General features: G+C 38.2%; 1 protein-coding gene across 3 annotated transcripts in view; it reads left to right on the forward strand.

Annotated features, from left to right (window-relative positions):
* Positions 1 to 20,236, forward strand: part of LOC135479455 (probable Na(+)/H(+) antiporter nhx-9) — a 51,143-nt gene that overhangs the window by 14,553 nt on the left and 16,354 nt on the right. For 2 of the 3 annotated variants that reach the window (XM_064759285.1, XM_064759286.1), the window contains exons 2-14: positions 3,959 to 4,244; positions 6,243 to 6,288; positions 6,805 to 6,846; positions 8,287 to 8,358; positions 9,517 to 9,598; positions 10,295 to 10,322; positions 11,598 to 11,707; positions 11,957 to 12,032; positions 12,753 to 12,823; positions 13,787 to 13,898; positions 14,204 to 14,285; positions 15,944 to 16,039; positions 16,487 to 16,608. In XM_064759285.1, coding sequence (XP_064615355.1) covers positions 3,995 to 4,244; positions 6,243 to 6,288; positions 6,805 to 6,846; positions 8,287 to 8,358; positions 9,517 to 9,598; positions 10,295 to 10,322; positions 11,598 to 11,707; positions 11,957 to 12,032; positions 12,753 to 12,823; positions 13,787 to 13,898; positions 14,204 to 14,285; positions 15,944 to 16,039; positions 16,487 to 16,608 — 1,189 coding nt within the window. In that variant the 5' untranslated portion in view covers positions 3,959 to 3,994. Of the gene's footprint in view, positions 1 to 3,845; positions 4,245 to 6,242; positions 6,289 to 6,804; positions 6,847 to 8,286; positions 8,359 to 9,516; positions 9,599 to 10,294; positions 10,323 to 11,597; positions 11,708 to 11,956; positions 12,033 to 12,752; positions 12,824 to 13,786; positions 13,899 to 14,203; positions 14,286 to 15,943; positions 16,040 to 16,486; positions 16,609 to 20,236 lie in introns of those variants that run through there. The other variant, XM_064759287.1, reaches the window with a different exon arrangement.

Here is a 20,236-nt window from a genome sequence, read left to right on the forward strand (position 1 = left end):
GTAACGCACCTGCCCCGTCTCCTTAGGATATACCTAAAGCTGTAGTTGACGGTGATGGCGGTTGGCTGGTCCTCATAAATCGGGTTCAGACAGGCGGGGATGGCTCCGAGATTGCTGAGCCGGTAATTGTAGAGATGTTGGATGGGCCTCCAGCGGTAAAAAAATGGCTCCGAATCGAGCGCCAATGCTGCCGATACAGTTCTTGTAGATCACTCTCACTGCCAGGCAGGAAGTCGTCGAAGGGTTGGGTTGGGTCGGGCTGGAATCGGGCGGCGGGGAGGGGGGGGGGGTGTCACTCGAGCTGGCTGTGGAGCTGGCTTCGTTTGCGGTGGTGGTGGTGGTGGGAAAAATGGGTCTCTGTAACAAAGTGTAGAGTAAGGTAGAGTAGAGTATAACCATAGTATCGTTGAGTATAACTATAGTATCGTAGAGTATAACTATAGTATCGTAGAGTATAACTATAGTATCGTAGAGTATAACTATAGTACAGTATAACTATAATATTGTATAGCTATACTATAGTAAAACTACAGTAGGGAATGGTACGGTCGCATAGCACGGTGACTGCGTGTGAAAGGTCTGGGGCGTGTGATTACGTGACTTCCCGCGCGCAGAGTGTCAGCCGACGTCCGCAGGGGCTTGCAGACTATTTATAGTCTAGTATAGTTATAGTATCGCATAGTATAGATATAGTATCGTATAACAGAGTGTAAATATAGTAGAGTATAATACAATTATAGTATGGTATATTTTTTATTTATTTATTTGATTGTTGTTTTACGCCGTACTCAAGAATATTCACTTATACAGCGCCAAAAAGCTGAAGATGACACAAATCCAACGAATACACTATTGCCGACATCGATTTGACAACAGGCATTTTCCTCTGTAATATGTTTTGCGAGACGAATTTCTTCACCCACCCTGTTTGCAACCAGGGAAATCACGTGGTCTCTAGCTTCTGGATTGTCTTATAGAATAGCTTATCACGTCACGCAATTATCTGTAGGCATCGGCAGTCATACCTTTTCATGTATAAGCGGAAGCAAACAGCGGCGGGCGATGACCTAGCGAGCAATATGGCAAGTGGGCTTAGATTAGCCATACAGCGCTATCCAGTGGTGTCCGAATAATTATTATTTTATTTAATCTGACTTCATTCCGTTTAAACAGGTGGGCTTAAATTAGCGATACAGCGCCAAAGACACCGTCTATAGCCCTGTCAGCGAAATGGAGCTGAAGGAGCTGCTGGAATTTTAAAATTTGGCTAAATCGGGCCAAGACCAGTAAGACCTGGACCACAGCCACTAAAGATGGTCATAGTCACACCGACGTCTTCCATTATCACATTGTACAAACATTTGGTTATGACTGCGATTCTCGCGCTGACTGGCAGTGATAATTTAAGTGGTAACCATTTCATATTCCACGTGTCAATAAGAAGAACTGACACCCAACAGAGGAACGGTTTCGAAAAACAAAAAGAACATTTTGGTCGATTCCACTTTTAATACTGAAATAAAGCTTTACTAATGTTGAGTCTAAAATTTTAGCAGTGGTTAACGAGCCTTTGCACTGTTAAATTAATGTTAGAAATGTTAGAAATTTTAGAACTTTTGTTCCACGTGTTCCATTTTCATGACGCCTTTCTCGCCACGAGATATGCTGCAATATTGTGTAGGTAGCGATAAGCCTTAACCTTTCATTCATGATACGTTTCGCATTAAAAAGGTTAAAAGGCCTTGTAATCTACATTTTGTAACAGCTTGCTTTTTAAGATGCTGGTATTCGCATTTCTGAGCATTTTCCGTTTGTTTCATGGCAGCCACCGTCATCGTTTTGAGTAATTGCAATTAAAATTACTACATATCTTTTTACCTAATTCTGTCTAAGCCATGGGGCTAGTAATTTGCTGCTATTTAAGCATTAATGTGAAGATTTCGAATAAAATCTTTAGTAATGTAAACTGACAAGAGGACGTATTTCATTGGTAACATGGGTTACATGCTGTACTCGAGAACACTTTACTTTGACCATGACCTCTTTGAGCTTGAAAACATACTTTGAACACTCTCGTAGCACTGTGTGAAATTGTATAGTTGTGTACACATAGGAAATAGAATAATATGAAAAAGAGCTCTATTGTCATCTTTGTAATTCGCTTTCGCCTGTTATTATAACTTTAATATTTTAAGATATTTTAGTTTATATACTATACATCTGTTGTACAGGCAAGTAAATTCCAATGGTACGATGTAACAATTTAATAGGTAAACAAACAGTCAGGGCACCGGCTTTATGTAATTAGCCAACAATATCACTACATGCCACATACATCACGCACATTATATAGGCCTACGCTCGCTTTACATCACTGCCACCGTCTAGCATATCAACTACGGTCGAGGTCACTGGGTTCATGGTGATAAGGCAGAAAGTTCTGTGATCAAACACAAAATGTCTGTCTTGATATAAAGCAAGCATATCCACAGGGGTGAGCTATTTGATACAGATCCTGTTTAGATAGTATAACATCTTTGATAGTTGGAGCGTATAATACGCAGAAAATATACTAAAAACGATAAAAATGATAACAAAGACCTGGCGTTGACATCCGTGTTCTGGTTTGTAGAACGCGTACTTTAATGAAAACGGAACTAGGGTTTCGGCAAAAGGAGAAGGAGTGATAAACCAAATGTTCAGACGTACAAAAAAAGAGGATCTTGTCACTCTGTATCCGGATAGAATGAAACGGTATCTGGATTCACTGTGCTCGATTTGCGCATACCTTGGAATGTGATCTGGGTACATGTGGCATTAGAACAGTCGTCAGATTGTCGTATCAATCCTCTTAATCTTTTGTGTTCCGCTGTGCACTGGCTATGATAGAGGTTCGCCAGTGCATAGGTTAAGTGCGCGCACACACACACAGAAACATGTATGTGGTGATGATGTCGTAAGTAAGTAAGTATTAAGAACAAGTATAAAACCATGGCTGACCAAAGCTTAACACGGCAATAAAAACAGATTCATTAAACGCCAGAAACGGTCACCGACGTAGAAGGACTTTTTCATGTGTATAAAACATTTATTTATTTAACCTGTTTATTTGTTTGATAGGTTTTTTCAGCTGTACTTAAAAATATTTCATTTAGGCCTCTATAGGTGGCGGCAAGCACTATGGAGGGAGGAAAGTGGACAAAGCCCGGGCGGAAATTCACGACCATGCGCAGGTTGCTGACCTAAATTCCAACGTATGACATGAAATAAAACTATTGAACTGAACATTCTTACTTCACAATTGAATCTCGGTCTATAAATGTAACCTATTTTAGGTTTTCAGTGTGACAATACAGCTTTTGGCGTCTACCATGGCTCCTCGCTCATAACTGCGCAATTCGTGACCAAGACAAACCCATTACAAAAAGCTATTTTTATATCGAAAACAGTATTAAGGTTATATTCTGCTAGTTTTTATTTTAACCAGATTGTTCTTTTGGTTTCCCAGAACCCTGTGATCGGTCCTTTAAAGCCTTATAATGATCTATCAATTGAAGCAAATATTAAATTTTCCCAGAGATCGGGTTATAAACGTAACTTAAAATAGGTATTTACGCCTTTCGAGCTCCTTTTAACATAATGCTTTATACGTTTTTACTTACTGCTTTTCTGTTGCATGACAAGCGGTAAGCGTATTAGACTAAGAATCTCACCTGTGAGGAAACCACGCCCTGGTGAACATCCGTCTTCTAAGCCCGAAACGGACTTGGTGGTTTGTAAGGCGTGTTCTCATTGGTCAAGCATGCTATAGGCCTTCTTTATACAATAGTGTTATATAGCGAGATATAAGACTGTTGTGTTATAGCTTTAGAGCTAACTGTACTTTTTTCTATTCTCTTTTAAGAACCGCCAAAAACAATCGTTCATTTTAAGCTTTCATTTTCTGTTTCTTCTTAAGGCATTCGATACCCGTTGTCCCAACTACCTAGTCGCAATGGCGGATTTAGCGAAGAGATGGGCTTCGGTAGGAGCTCTCATTCTTATGTCAGTATGTCTGTTGAGTCTCCAAACTGGCAGGGTACAAGGACAAGAGAATTCAGGGAGAAACGACAGTATCGAATCAATGTCGGAAAATGAAACCGAAACTCCCCACGGGATAACAGTAGCGAAGATAAATTTCGAAGAAACCAAGATGCCGTTCCTGATCTGCGTGGTTGTCTTACTAGCAGCTCTCAGCAAAATAGGTAAGTTATCTCCCCTGAAGGGGTGTGAACGTTATTGGACTGAAGAAAATGCAAGTTGGATGCTTGTTTTGTTAAGCATGGTTCATTAATCTTACGTAAGTAGTGTCTGATAATTACAAATGAAAAATCTCGCAATTACGAGAAAACCATCTAGTATTTAGATGCGAGAAAGTGTCTAGCGATTACAATCATGTACATACATTGTATTTTTTGACATGATCTTGTGAACATCTGACGAGACAGCTTTCTTAGCAAAGTAAAGTTTCTACAAGATGCTGCTAAATTGGGCTACGTTACGCCTTGGTCTTAAAGGATACATGAAACGTTTATTTCTTTTAGAAAAACTTCATTTCCATTTCTTTAAAACCATAATCTTCATTTTGGAGTTTCCTTTTTTCATGTATCTTTCAAGCTTTTTTAGGTTTTTACTGTTGCCAGTTTTGTGTGGTGAAATCTCTTTTATCAGTTCTTGAGGATATATCAACGTTGCCCTCTTGTAAAACGCCCGTTCCAATGCCGACATATGTATGGTGCCGCCTGGCTTAAAAGTCATTCCGAAGACACTAGATATGGAATCTCATCCATTCCCACTTAACTGACACTGTGCGATACATGGCCAACTGACTTATTTTACTGACTTATGTCAGACTCGGGGTTGAAGGCAGGTCTGCCGTCAACAAGGCACTCGCTGAAGTACACTATGCGTCGTCATGGCAACTGTGGAAGGGCATAACGGTATGAAATATTTGAAAAAAGTCCAGACTTATGGTGACAAACATTTTCAATGAAAATGTCCATACAGGGCTATTTTTAGCTAAGGTGAATATAGCTCTCTGGGAGGACAGCATTGTTGTTGTTTTGGTTGGGAGTGGTTTTTGATCAAGTAGTGAATTTTTGAAATGCGCATGTGTCACAGTGGTATTTATATCCGGCATTCAGCTGCAATGTCAGTGTGTATCTATGTCATTGTGCACCTTGTGTCATTGTGTAAGAATGTCTGTTTCGACGCATAGATCCTTGAACTGTCGGTTGTGAATGGTACCGTACCGAAGACAAATATTTGCCCTGTCAGTTGTTAATACCGGTACCTCTATTTTGTGCATGGTCCTTCTCCGACCACCAGATAATGATACATGAGTCTCTTTGTCAACATGTGAATGAAGCCCTGAAGACTTTCCACTTTCTACAGAACACGTGACTCTCGTTTCCATTTAGTGGCGGATCGCGTCTGCTTTTTATAGCATCCCATGAATACCTTCTCTGTCGACATCCCTAGATTCTATTTCTTGATATTGTTAAAGTAATTCTGTGGATAACCCATAAGTTCATTTACAAATTTTCATAAATATTTAGCATTAAATTACGTAACCATTTGGCATTGTATAGCTTTGGCCAACGCTGAGTTACAAGAAAACTGATGAACAATGCGATGAATGCATAGCTTCTCCTTATTATTTCGTAAAATGGAAATTTGAAGCAATATAAAAAACTGGCGTTGTATTCATAATTTATTTTTAAATTGATTAACATTATGATGAATGTATCGTTTCTGTAGTCTTTTCTTAAAAAAAGCTAAAACGGAAGCCTGAAGTAACTATACACAAGAAAATGCAAGAAAAATGTCTAAACATAGTTACTTACAGAGGACAAATAATGATTTATGAGGGCAGGGGCGGGTTCTTAAGCCGGGTGTAAAAGCTCTTTGTAAAAATCCTGAATCCGGTTTTTTATTTTTACCTGGAATTGCCGGATTCACTTCGGCCTGTTTGGGTAGTAAAAAGAGTTGAGTGGGAGCGACCTTCACATTCGTGAATAATACCACTTATTGAGTGAATAGTTTGAGCCTTCGACAACTGCTAAGTTTTCTCCGCTCAAAAGCGCGACAGTCGTCAAATAAGACCAATTCAGTGATATTTGTTTGGAGCAAAGCATTAATCAATTAAACAGAAATTCTTTCTGCTCTCTACATCTTGTTTTTTTTGATGTTTTTACTTGCAGTTTTCCATCACGTGGCCATTGTCTCCTCTAAAGTGCCTGAGTCCTGGTCAGTTTTCTTCCTCCCAGATATTAATCTTCACAGATCTCATCCTAAAGTATTTATGGGCTGTATTTACTTAGTTATTCTCGTTTTCTTTACGTTTTAAAACAATATTTAACAATACATCTTTTAAAACGAGAAAGATTCAGACTGGAACAATATACGCATTTGAGACGTTTTTTGCGTTTCATGTTGGTTATCATTTTAAACCAGCAGCATAAATTCAAGGATTCGCTAATTTAATTTAATTAACATTTTAGACCCGATCCATAAATTCAAAAATTTTTCTACGTTTACATACATACAGTTTTGAACTTGGACCAGTAATTGATTTATTTAAGTCCCCATTTATGAGAGATTGTATAAAATAGTGAAATGTTTCTGAAAAGGTAGCCGTATCTCTAGAGTGTTAACCTAAATGCTATAAATTTCGAGTTAATTTGAGCGATTTGCGTCTAGTTACACAGTTTCTTTTCTGTGATCAAAATCACATCCATTCATATTGTTTTTCTTTATTCGTAGCCTTCTGATCGTTGTGGGCGTAATTACTGGAGCAATTCTACAGTAAGTTCAAGCTATCTGTATATACTCTTCCCAGCTACTCAAAATTCAAACTCTACTTTTGGCAGATACAGCTCCCCTTGACAATGTTCACCAAACACACATACTGTTTATTTTCTTTGTCTTCAGCCACTGTTCCTTCATAGTTTCTATTTTCTATAACCTTTCACACCTCGTGTTTCTGTGAAACTTGGGCTTAAATTTATGACCTAAAGTAGTACGGCGGTTCCCATCTTGTCTGTGGAACAACGAAACACGAAAGAACTCAAACTTTACTAAGCCGCAAAAACTGACCAACATAAACAATACTCCGGTGCTGTTTTAACTGTTCCGTACATCAACATTTTTAGACGCAACTGATGAGGGCCCTTCCTGGCCTCGCTAAATCTCACATTGTTTCACATTACCAGGCGACTAGGAGACAGTCTAAGAGAACAGAGAAACAAGTTCCGAAAACAATGAGAACATATACATCGTTTCAATGAAACCTGATTGGCTGTATACGAAATGATGTGGTCTCAGCAGAGTTCCTGTTCTCAAATTCGGAAGCAAGCTAACGTGTGAAAACAAAATTTACCAGTGACAATTCATTAACATCATCGTTTTGAAGATCCTAGCATTATTGTTTTTTTCAAAAAACACTTTTTAATGGTCCCGCTACAATACAGTCCACAGAACAGCAGGAACATGTATCTCAAGGCATTGACGTCAATGTGCAAGACTATGCCCTCGCTATACGTGTCAGTCGCCTGTTTCGCACGGGGATGACGTGATCGAGTCAAGCTCACGAGTCGTGGACTGCGGCTGTGAGTGAGAAAGTTTTGCCCTGGTTTCCTCCGTCCCTAAGACTTCCGTCTTACACGCATAACACTAATTTAAGCCACATTCACAAGGTACGATTTTTTTGTATTGACCCGTCGAATGTCTAGTTCCATCTATTTTGCCGCTGAAGGGAGAAAAAGCCCTTCTGTATCTGACTTTTTTTTTGTTGGCTATGGTTTACCGATCATCTGTCTCGCTGGAACTTCATAAGCTCACAGATGTTCAGCGCCTCAGTTATTTCCATCGTTTGTTTACTCTAAATAACTTTTGTGAAACTTTTTTTCCCATACGCAAATGTATGTTATAGCAATATTTAAAATAATTGCATAACATTCACATGGTACACTAAGACGGTTTTTACTTTCAAAGAGTCCTCGAAATTGCCCTATTCGAACAGTCGAAAGAAATTCGTTATTTTATACGATTTGTAGCATTCAACAAGCGGAGTGCAGGGTGTTCTATTTTCATTCGGCTGTTCGAAGTCCACAAAACCAGTCATTTGAATGCGGCTTAGTCAGTAAACTGGATGAAAAAAAATATTGTGTCTTTACACAATTAAAACAAGTGGGAATAACAAAACGTATGAATACCATCGTAATGCAAACTTTTTTCCGTTTTCAGCTTTTCTGGACTCTCATCGCATTTACCCCATTTCTTTGAGCCTCATGAATTCTTCCTCTACCTCCTCCCTCCGTAAGTACCTCCCGTAAGACAGAACAACGGATGACTGCTTTTTGTTTTGGGTATGTGAAACTGTCTATGTTTCAAAAATAATGATGTGTGAAAATGCCTAGGTACTTTTTTTTGTTAAAATCCTATTTTTACGGAAAGAAATGCAGCTCAACGTCTCAATTCTACCATGTCTCCATGGTACAAATATATTGTTAGTACCATAGTAATCCAGAAATTCGCAAGTTTAGTCGTGGCCTAAATACTTAAAGGAGAAGAAAACGGAAAAGAGCGTCAAAACTTATCTGCAAGTATAGTCTTCAATATTTTTTTCGATTTTTTTATTGCCGGAGAAAAGGGTATTGGAAAATGTTTTTGATGTTGGGTATTTGGGACCAGCTTTTAGTACATTTCGTCGTTGCATAATAACGTTCTATGAATTAGGATGTGGTGCATGTCTAATAAATATATTAAAATGTAAATGTTTTGATTATATTCAGTCATATGCATTTAATCTGAATTATGGTAATATCTAAGAATATATGAAAACTATAAATACGATGAAAATCCAGGTTGAATACGTGTTACCTGAAAAGAACAAATTCTAGTGCAAATTTATTTATTAAACATGTGTTACATCCTAATTTATGACATTATTACACAAAGACTATACATACCAAAAAGTGGCCTCAAATACCCACCATACAAAAATTTTTTTTTTTCAAGCTTTATGTAAATTTTATGTTTTCCAACTTTAATGTTTGCATCGTCGGACACAGGGGGCGGAGGTTCAAGCCCAGCTTCAAACAGGAAGTTTTCCAGATTCTATTGCCTTCGTTGTTCTTGGAGGGCATTGTTGGTAACAAGCCGTCGGAATTTGTTGCACGTCACTTATAAATACTTATGCGTCATATGTGAGAAAGCTGGTCACTTGCCAAATGCCATAGCAACGAAACTGGCGGACAGTATTAGAAGTAAAATATTCCTTAGTACATTAGAACTCAGTCATTTAAACCAACCAGTCAATCAATCAATCAATCAATCAGAATTCACCAGTGACATGTGAATGTGATGTTTTGCTTTGCTGTAAGTTCTAATAATCAAATCCAACGCATGTAATGGACATGGAAGAACAGCTCTTACCTATCATTTCTTAATTTATTTGTTTTTGTTTTTTCCCAGGATAATTTTAGAAGCTTCGTTCAGCCTTCACAGTAGGGTAGTCTTCAACAACCTGGGATCCATTTTAACATTTGCCGTAATGGTACGTTTATAGCGTTTGTCATAGGGGTTGAATTTCAAAACTAATGACTGTTTTTCTTTACAAGGCCCCGTCCTAATTTCTTATGTTATTATTTCTTCCTTTTCTGGAGTCAGGTTTTCGAAAGTGTATTAGCTAATACTGGTATTAAGTCATATTTTGTATTTAAAATTCTAGCCTAACTCAGCAGGCAATTCAGTTGTTCACAGTCAGACTATACTTAGTAACAGCTTCAGATTTAGTTCATATTCAAAATGCTATTACGCAATTATTTTTGGGCTAGGTACAAACTTGGCTTTAAAGTTAATCTGGTATCAAGTCTTAAAATAGTTTTGAACAACCGGTGCCTGGTGGTCTTTTCTTGAACATTGTTTTGCAAATAGGGGTTACCTTTTCCCTGGCACAAGCTGGGATATTAATACGACTGACACAATATAAGTTAAAACTCGTTTATCCTGTTTGCAAAATTCTACATCGGATACAAATTGTAGCTGAGCATAACATGTGTCCAAGTCAAGCTATAATGATCAAAAGACAGGGGCTGAACCTTCTAAAATATGTAAAACATAAAGTTAATTACATAAAATTGCTAACAATCCGGACTATGCACATCATCCAGCTTTTTTTCGTAATAAATATTTTTTTTTGGTAAAATTCTTTATTCTGTTATTGAATGCCTTTGTTTATTGGTTTCCAAAGGGAACAGTTCTGGCATGCTTCGCTGTAGGTGAGTTCATGGTTTACAGTTAGCCATTTATTTATTTCGGATAATTCGGTTGCACAAAACTCACATTACTGAAAGGAAGTGTTTGGATAATTATACGTGCTGCACTGCGTGACTTGGTAAACATTATCGACAAGTCCCTGTGACAGACACAAGTGTCGCTATTTATAAACTCATTCAGTTCCATGCATGAGCAGGGCTTGAAGTAAACACTTGTGTCAGTCCGTATAACAACTTGAATAAAACTGACATGGGCAGACTGCCCCATCTATGAATGTAACACTGTTCTACACAGCAACCACTTTTGTTATACAAGACAGCATTTTCATCAGATATCATAGTTATGCAACTTGTGACACTGGTGCGTCCAAAGTCTATGTGTCCTTTTCTCTCGAAGGTTCCATGTTTGTTACAAAATGGAAGGCGTCAGTAGCCTAGTTGCTCCTGTGTTAGTATACCACTAAAGCCTGCAATGACTGTCATGTCAGGTCAAGCACAAATTGGCTTCACACGTGGTCAAACGTGCAAAGGCCATCTAGCATTCAGCTGATGGCCCTGGGTTTCCCTTTGCACTTTGCCCGGTTTCCTCCCACCATAATGCTGGTCTCCGTCTTATAAGTGAAATATTCTTGAGTACGGTGTAAAACTCAAATCATATAAACTAAGGAAGAAAGTTTGTCACATAATGCAGTTCTCTGTTCAATACATCACCTGTTGACACCTGCCTCGCTGTTATATAAGCGACAAATTCTCCGACATTTTGAAAAAACAAAGGAATAAACAAATAAATAATCTTGAAAAAATACTGGTAAAAGTTGCACATGTGAGTCTTAGACTCACACTGCATGAAGCATTATTGGACATTTGCTGATAGTGATCAAGCGGTCTGGCGAGTTGGCATGTCACTTTTACGGCTCCGTAACTTTCAAAGCGTCAGTTGTGTGTGTTTTTTTAAAAATAAGTCATGCTCGCGACATCTTTGTTAAGTTGACCGCTTAATAAAGATCTCGTCCGCACGACATAGTTGCACATTTCTACTGGTCAATTATCTCGTACCCTTGAGATCTTTATTAGGACGTGCGCATGAGATCATTACTAAGTCGTGCGAATGACTTATGAAAAAAAACTATCTCAGACTTTAAAACCTATGTTGTATTGTTGTTCTTATTATATATTTTTTTCCTACCATGTCACTTTTACGGTTCCGTACTGGGCATCTCTCGCCGTTAGGCCTATACTTTCGCCGTCCCTTGACACTCACCCCTTTTGTATTCGTAGGCTACACTATGTACGGCTTGAACAGGATCCACGCGATGGGCACATTTGAACTGGGGGCTGTGGAAATATTGATATTCAGTTCTCTGATTGTGGCCGTTGACCCAGTGGCGGTGAGTTCTACAGATAAAACTTTACAATTTGAACCTCTTCGTGGTGGCCGAGTGGTATGAGCGTCGGCCTCGTAAACACTTTTTAGGTCGATCCGCTATGATTCATACTTCATAAAGTTGAAACTATGGAGAGAAATTTACTACCCAAGAAGTTCAGAGTGATATACATTTTAATAAAAATGGTATCTTCTCGATGAGACCAAAAATAGTTATTTTAATGAAATTGATGAATATTGGTGACTATTTTAGGTCTTGGCTGTGTTTGAAGAAGTCGGAGTGAACAACGTCTTATATTTCATGGTTTTTGGAGAATCTTTATTGAATGGTAAGGTGACAATTAACTGTTTTTACTGTTACTTTTTTATTGTTGAATACTACAGTAAAATAGTGTACTTGATAATATCTTACTGCCTATTACGATATGCACTTTCATCGATCTCTGACCAGTGATGTCACAGGCTACAATACAGCTTTCGCTATTACTACCTGTCGAGAGGCGAAGGTTTACTTTCGGCATTACTTTCGCCACTTTCGGCATTACTTTCGGCACTCCGCTTTATCTTAGGCATTTCTATTGAGTACTTCATCTAAAGTAAAAATCTTAAGTACTTCATACTTCAGATAAGGAAATATATAAAGGAATAAAAGACAAGAAAAGATCTGAAACGACACGTCAGACATTTCCTTCATTTATTAGATTAAATTTCTTTTTGGTTAACAAAATATAGTTATACAAGAAATACGCTCGACGATGAACTATGCTATGACTCTGATTTAATACGACGTCATATGACTTGAAATAATGTCACATGATTAATGAACGACTTCAAGCACTTTTTTCTGACTGTCTATGATCGTGGACTTCTTCAAGTGAAGTTAGATGATTTAAAATTCTTTAAAATTCAACGGTAACACTGATCCCCTTTACGCTGGGAACAAAAAGATAAAAATCTTTATTGCCTTTTCGTTGAATGTTCATGTGGGGTTAAAATGTTGTTACATATATAGCCTTTTATAATGAAATGGTTGTGTTTTCTTCCACCAGATGGCGTGACTGTCGTTCTTTATAATGTGATGCACGATATTAACGCCATGGATAACATTGGCATCAAGGAGGTAATCTTTCATTTATTTATTCACCTATCCATTTATTAAATTTTATTTGATATTTACTTGACGCCATACAAAAAAATATTTCACTTTTTATTTATTTATTTATTTATTTGATTGGTGTTTTACGCCGTATTTAAGAATATTTCATTTATACGACGGCGGCCAGCTTTATGGTGGGAGGAAACCGGGCAGAGCCCGGGGGAAACTCATGACCAAATTTCACTTTTTACGATGGTGGTCAGTTTTGTGGGTGTGGGAAACCTGCAACGTAAACCACCTACCTTGGGTGAGTTACTGGCGAACTTTGTCACTTGTGGTGTGCAGATACGTGGAGGACAAATGATCTTCAGGTACCTGACCGAGCACTGTGGTTTTCTTCACCACTAAAATCAGGTCGCCAAGATTTGTTTTTTATTTCATATTTTTCATCAGTGTTAAATGTTGAGGAGATTTTTGAGCTGAAATAATGTTCCTTCAGTGGGCGTTCCACGGTAGCTTTACAAGTCAGAGGGACAGACGATGTTAGTACCTTTTCAGTGAAAGGCAAATGACCTCGTCCACCACATTGACTAAAATATCAAGGGTTCTTTCTGAGTTACAACCAAACGTTGAAACTAGACCATGACAGTAATAGCCGCCCTGTCGTAAATAGATCGCCCAATTTGTCGTGTTAACGTTCAAGGTGGCCGGAAATAAACTTGCCCATCCACTTGTCATTTCTTGTTGTTTCTCTTTTTTTGCTAATTTTGTACTAATCAACCGACAAACAAGTCGATAAATGCATGAATAAATGAAGCATAAATAAGTGTATTCTATTTTTAAATAATCTGTCTGTTAATCAGTCTGCTTTTAGTCATTAACTAGTTTAGTCTACCTACAGTTTAGTTTGAATCATTGATTTAATAGATGATTTAATAAGTCAAACAATCAATCAGTCAGTCAATCGTTGTCTTTCCTCGCGCTCAGGTCCTGCTGGGCATCCTGACATTTCTGGTTGTGGCGGGAGTGGGCGCTATGGTCGGTGTGGTTATCGGCTTGATATCCGCCATTGTCACCAAGTACACCTACTCTGTCAGAGGTGAGTCGATCTGAATATCACAGCCATCAAACCAGCCAATCAGTATATCAGTGAATCATTCTGTCAATCCATCAGTCAGTCAGTAGTGGATCAAGTCAATCAGCCAATCAGCCAATCAATCAGCAGAATCAGTCAGTCGAATCAGTCAATCAGCCAATCAAAAACTTCATCAAATATGATTACATTTTCAACGTGTAGACAATTATGCACTATGAGATGCACCGTTCAGCCAATACTAAATAGTCATATAAATTATATAATTCTGGCGTCTTGAGAAAAAAAAATGCCGCTCTTCTCTCTTCCAGTGGTTGAGCCCATCGCCGTGTTTATATTTGCCTATATGTCATATATTGTGGCCGACATCTTCTCATTGTCCGGAATTATCAGGTATGTAACAACAACAATAGTGATTGTAATAGCTATAAGATTTATTTATTTGATTGGTGTTTTACGTCGTACTCAAGAAGTTTGTAGCTACAAGCTCTAAGAAGCAGTTCCTGTATTTCTCGGGCACCCAATAATAGCAACAACCACAGTTAACATTAATAATATGAGTGTCTCTCATAAATTTTATTTCGTTTGGAGTCTAAATTATCAGATTTCTAAAATAATTCACTGTGAATAAGGATATATACTGATCATCCTGCCCTCTGATCAACATTTTGGTCTGATCAAGTTTTTCCACTTTTCATATCTTCACTCCATGGTAACACAGGTTGCGTTTCATTTAGCAGATCAACTCGGTAGACATACACCATTACCACAACGTGTAAACAGTGTATTTAAGTACCAGTGTATTGTGTTCACGTAAAATGGCTCACTGGAAATCCTCTTCACGGACAGAGCGTTCTTTCACCACTTAGGTCGTGTGTTAAATTGAAAAACTCTTTAGTATTTTGTGGCTATTGACTTCAGCAATATAGTACGTTGGCGTAAAATTTTCCATTGCTACGACAGCAGGGAAATCCCCCTTCTCTTCCCATAACTCGAAACCGTCTAAGGGCGGAGAGCATAATTAGTACAAGAGCTCAGCCCAACCAGACTTAAGTGGCTGGCATAGAAACGCACAAATCCTTGACGAACAGAGTTCAGAGGATATCAGTGCATAAATCTTTTGTGTCAATAGTCTCGTTAAATCTCATCTTTCGCGACTTGGCCACGCACGGTTATCGGCTTTCGACGTTACGACAAAAGTTCTGCCCCTGTTTAGCAAGGCAACCATTGCGATGTGGTTTATTCGTGGTTTTATGGCCTGACCTCGTCGTTTTATGGCGTAGTGACGTTACATTAAGGCGTAATGACATCACAGAATGGTGTTAAGTCTTATTTCCCAAGATCATTTTCGACTTTAGTCTATGTAAAAACTGCAAAAAGTTATTTTGGGATGCTACCGGAGTTATACAGCGAAGATTATCATGGTTTAACTTTACCTCCATTTAGAGACTACATGTGCGGAATCGTTTCCTGAAGCCCACAAACTCAGTTTGCCTCAGACATTTTATTGTCAAACTGATGCTGGGTCGTCAAAATACACCTTATCTCAAATACATTTTGTCGCTAAAATACAAGTTATCATTCAAGAACACAGTATACCCCCCAAATGCACATTATCTTCCATATTGGTTCTGTATTATAGTAACTGTGCATGAGCAAATTGCCCCACCTGCACGAGTATGACAAGACCGATACAAGCACTTCAGCACACCGTTATACAAACCATTAAATGAATTCCTCATTGCATTTAAATGTAAGTGAGCCTGTCAATTTTTTTGCACTTTTTTAAAAAGAATTTAACAATCCCAAAGAAGAATAAGTACGTTTTATAAACGTGTGAGTGGATTTTTCAGCTGCGACTATATACGCAGCGCTGTAAATCGACCGTTCTGTAGGTCGGTTTATCCGTCAAATGTTCGACGTCCTAACTTTGAACATGACTTGCCTGTCTTTGAATATGGGTGTAATACAGGAATATCGCCGGTATTGTGAGTTTGAGCTTGTTTTTCATAAAATCCACTGATGACAACATTCTTGTGTATTGCCGACAGCATGATCGCCTGTGGCGTTGTACAGATGAAGTACACATTTCGTAATATAGCGCCAACATCAGCCACTACCATCAAGTACTTCACCAAAGTTCTCAGGTAACTCTCACTTTAACATGTTTAATATATATATACCTACTAAAAATTCTGATCGATTTTCTTAGTATTGTCTTTATTATCATTATTGTCTTTACATGCCCTTTATTCTCATACAAAGTTCTCACATATAAGAATTTTAATTGTTGTTATTAATTAATCTTCAACATTATCCCATCTTCAGCAGTGAGGTCACAGGTTCGAATCCAAGTCCCGCATGCTGGGTTGTACTTGTTTCAGTAGGTTCGTTAGGTACAAGCATTTACATCACGTGTCTGAGTACTTCCCCCGGGCATTACTAGTGTTGTTTTTGCCACTCCCGAATCAGGTCCACCGTGATAAATATGGAATGCTTTTCATACGGCTTAATTAGTCATATCAGTTTAATTATTCAAAATTAAGTCTTGCTGGTTTATTGTTGTGCTTGATCTCTTTTTTTTTTGCTTACAGCACGGCCACCGAGATTGTGATATTTTTGTTCCTGGGCTTGTCGTTGGTCAGTGCAGAACACAACTTCCAGGTCGGATTTGTCCTATGGGCCATCCTTCTCACGCTTGTCTACAGATTTATTAGTAAGCATGTTTGGAAACATTTTGGAAACGTTTCATCACTTTGGGACATCTTTCTCACGCTTGTCTACAGATGTTTAATTAAGCATGTTTGGAAACATTTTGGGAACATTTCATCCTTGTAGACCATATTTCTCAGGCTTGTCTGCAGGTTTATAAGTAAGCATGTTTGGAAACATATGGGAACATTTCATTCTTGTTGGCCATGTTTTTCAGGCTTGCCTGCAGGTTTATAAGTAAGTGTGTTTCAAAACACTTTGGGAACATTTCATCCCTTTGGACCATGTTTCTCACCCTTGTTTACAGAAATATAACTAAGCATGTTTCGAAACATTTTTGGAACATTTCATCCTTGTGCATCATGATTTTAGGCTTGCCTGCAGGTTTATATGTAAGCATGTTTTGAAACATGTTGGGAACATTTCATCATTTGGACCATGTTTCTCAGGCTTGTCTGCAGGTTTATAAGTAAGCATGTTTGGAAACATTTTGGGCACATTTCATCCTTGTTGGCCATGTTTCTCAGGCTTGTCTGCAGGTTTATAAGTGGGCATGATTGGAAACATTTGGGAACATTTCATCCTTGTTGGCCATGTTTCTCAGGCTTGTCTGCAGGTTTATAAGTAAGCATGTCTGGAAACATTTTGGGAACATTTCATCCTTTTCAACCATGTTTCTCAGGCTTGTTTACAGGTTTACAAGTAAGCATGTTTGGGGACATTTTGAAAATATTTCATCCCTGTGGATCATGTTTCTCAGGCTTGTCTGCAGGTTTAAAAGTAAGTATGTTTGGAAACATTTTGGGAACATTTCATCCTTGTTGGCCATGTTTCTCAGGCTTGTCTGCAGGTTTATAAGTAAGCATATCTGGAAACATTTTGGAAACACTTTATTCTTGTTGGCCATGTTTCTCAGGCTTGTCTGCAGGTTTATAAATAAGCATGTTTGGAAACATTTTGGGAACATTTCATCCTTTTGGAGCATGATTCTCAGGCTCGTCCACAGGTTTATAAGTAAGCATGTTTGGAAACATTTTGGGAACATTTTATCCTTGTTGGCCATGTTTCTCAGGCTTGTCTGCAGGTTTATATGTAAGCATGTTTGGAAACATTTTGGGAACATTTCATCCCTTTGGACCAGGTTTCTCAGTCTTGTCTGCAGGATTATAAGTCAGCATGTCTGGAAACATTTTGGGAACATTTCATCCTTTTGGACCATGTTTCTCAGGCTTGTCTGCAGGCTTATAAGTAAGCATGTCTGGAAACATTTTGGGAACACTTTGTTCTTGTTGGCCATGTTTCTCAGGCTTGTCTGCAGGTTTATAAATAAGCATGTTTGGAAACATTTTGGGAACATTTCATCCTTTTGGAGCATGTTTCTCAGCCTTGTCCACAGGTTTATAAGTAAGCATGTCTGGAAACATTTTTGGGAACATTTTATCCTTGTTGGCCATGTTTCTCAGGCTTGTCTGCAGGTTTATATGTAAGCATGTTTGGAAACATTTTGGGAACATTTCATCCCTTTGGACCATATTTCTCAGTCTTGTCTGCAGGATTATAAGTCAGCATGTCTGGAAACATTTTGGGAACATTTCATCCTTGTGGACCATGTTTCTCAGGCTTGTTTACAGGTTTATAAGTAAGCATGTTTAAAAACATTTTGAGAACATTTCATTCTTGTTTGCCCTGATTTTCAGCCTTGGCTGCAGGTTTATAAGTAAGCATATCTGGAAACATTTTGGGAACATTTTATCCTTTTGGACCATGTTTCTCAGGCTTGTTTACAGGTTTATAAATAAGCATGCCTGGAAACATTTTGAGAACATTTCATCCTTGTTGGCCATATTTCTCAGGCTTGTCTGCAGGTTTATAATTAAACATGTTTGGAAACATTTTTGGAACATTTCATCCTTTTGGACCATGTTTCTCAGGCTTGTCTGCAGGTTTATATGTAAGCATGTTTGGAAACATTTTGGGAATATTTCATCCCTTTGGACCATGTTTCTCAGTCTTGTCTGCAGGATTATAAATAAGCATGTCTGGAAACATTTTGGGAACATTTCATCCTTGTGGACCATGTTTCTCAGGCTTGTTTACAGGTTTATAAGTAAGCATGTCTGGAAACATTTTGAGAACATTTCATTCTTGTTTGCCCTGATTTTCAGCCTTGGCTGCGGGTTTATTATTAAGCATATCTGGAAACATTTTGGGAACATTTTATATTTTTGGACCATGTTTCTCAGGCTTGTTTACAGGATTATAAGTCAGCATGTCTGGAAACATTTGGGGAACATTTCATCCTTGTGGACCATGTTTCTCAGGCTTGTTTACAGGTTTATAAGTAAGCATGCCTGGAAACATTTTGAGAACATTTCATCCTTGTTGGCCATGTTTCTCAGGCTTGTCTGCAGGTTTATAATTAAACATGTTTAGAAACATTTTGAGAACATTTCATTCTTGTTTGCCCTGATTTTCAGCCTTGGCTGCAGGTTTATAAGTAAGCATATCTGGAAACATTTTGGGAACATTTTATCCTTTTGGACCATGTTTCTCAGGCTTGTTTACAGGTTTACAGCATGCCTGGAAACATTTTGGGAACATTTCATCCTTTTGGGCCATATTTCTCAGGCTTGTCTGCAGGTTTATAATTAAACATGTTTGGAAACATTTTGGGAACATTTCATCCTTTTGGACCATGTTTCTCAGGCTTGTCTGCAGGTTTATATGTAAGCATGTTTGGAAACATTTTGGGAATATTTCATCCCTTTGGACCATGTTTCTCAGTCTTGTCTGCAGGATTATAAGTCAGCATGTCTGGAAACATTTTGGGAACATTTCATCCTTGTGGACCATGTTTCTCAGGCTTGTTTACAGGTTTTTAAGTAAGCATGTCTGGAAACATTTTGGGAACATTTCATCCTTTTGGAGCATGTTTCTCAGCCTTGTCCACAGGTTTATAAGTAAGCATATCTGGAAACATTTTGGGAACATTTTATCCCTTTGGACCATGTTTCTCAGGCTTGTTTACAGGTTTATAAATAAGCATGCCTGGAAACATTTTGGGAACATTTCATCCTTGTTGGCCATATTTCTCAGGCTTGTCTGCAGGTTTATAATTAAACATGTTGGAAACATTTGGGAACATTTCATCCTTTTGGACCATGTTTCTCAGGCTTGTCTACAGGTTTATAGGTAAGCATATCTGGAAACATTTTGGGAATATTTTATCCTGGTTGGCCATGTTTTTCAGGTTTGTATGCAGGTTCATAAGTAAGCATGTTTGGAAACATTTTGGGAACATTTCATCCTTTTGGGCCATGTTTCTCAGGCTTGTCTGCAGGTTTTTACATAAGTATGTTTGGAAACATTTTGGGAACATTTCATCCTTGTTGGCCATGTTTTTTAGGCTTGCCTGCAGGTTTATAAGTAAGCATGTTTGGAAACACCTTGGGAACATTTTATCCTTGTTGGCCATGTTTCTCGGGCTTTTCTGCAGGTTTCTACATAAGTATGTTTGGAAACATTTTGGGAACATTTTATCCTTGTTGGCCATGTTTTTCAGGCTTGTCTGCAGGTTTATAAGTAAGCATGTCTGGAAACATTTTGGGAAAATTTCATCCTTTTGGAGCATG

Source organism: Liolophura sinensis, chromosome 12 (assembly GCF_032854445.1).
Source record: "Liolophura sinensis isolate JHLJ2023 chromosome 12, CUHK_Ljap_v2, whole genome shotgun sequence".
In the NCBI taxonomy this organism is placed as follows: domain Eukaryota; kingdom Metazoa; phylum Mollusca; class Polyplacophora; order Chitonida; family Chitonidae; genus Liolophura; species Liolophura sinensis.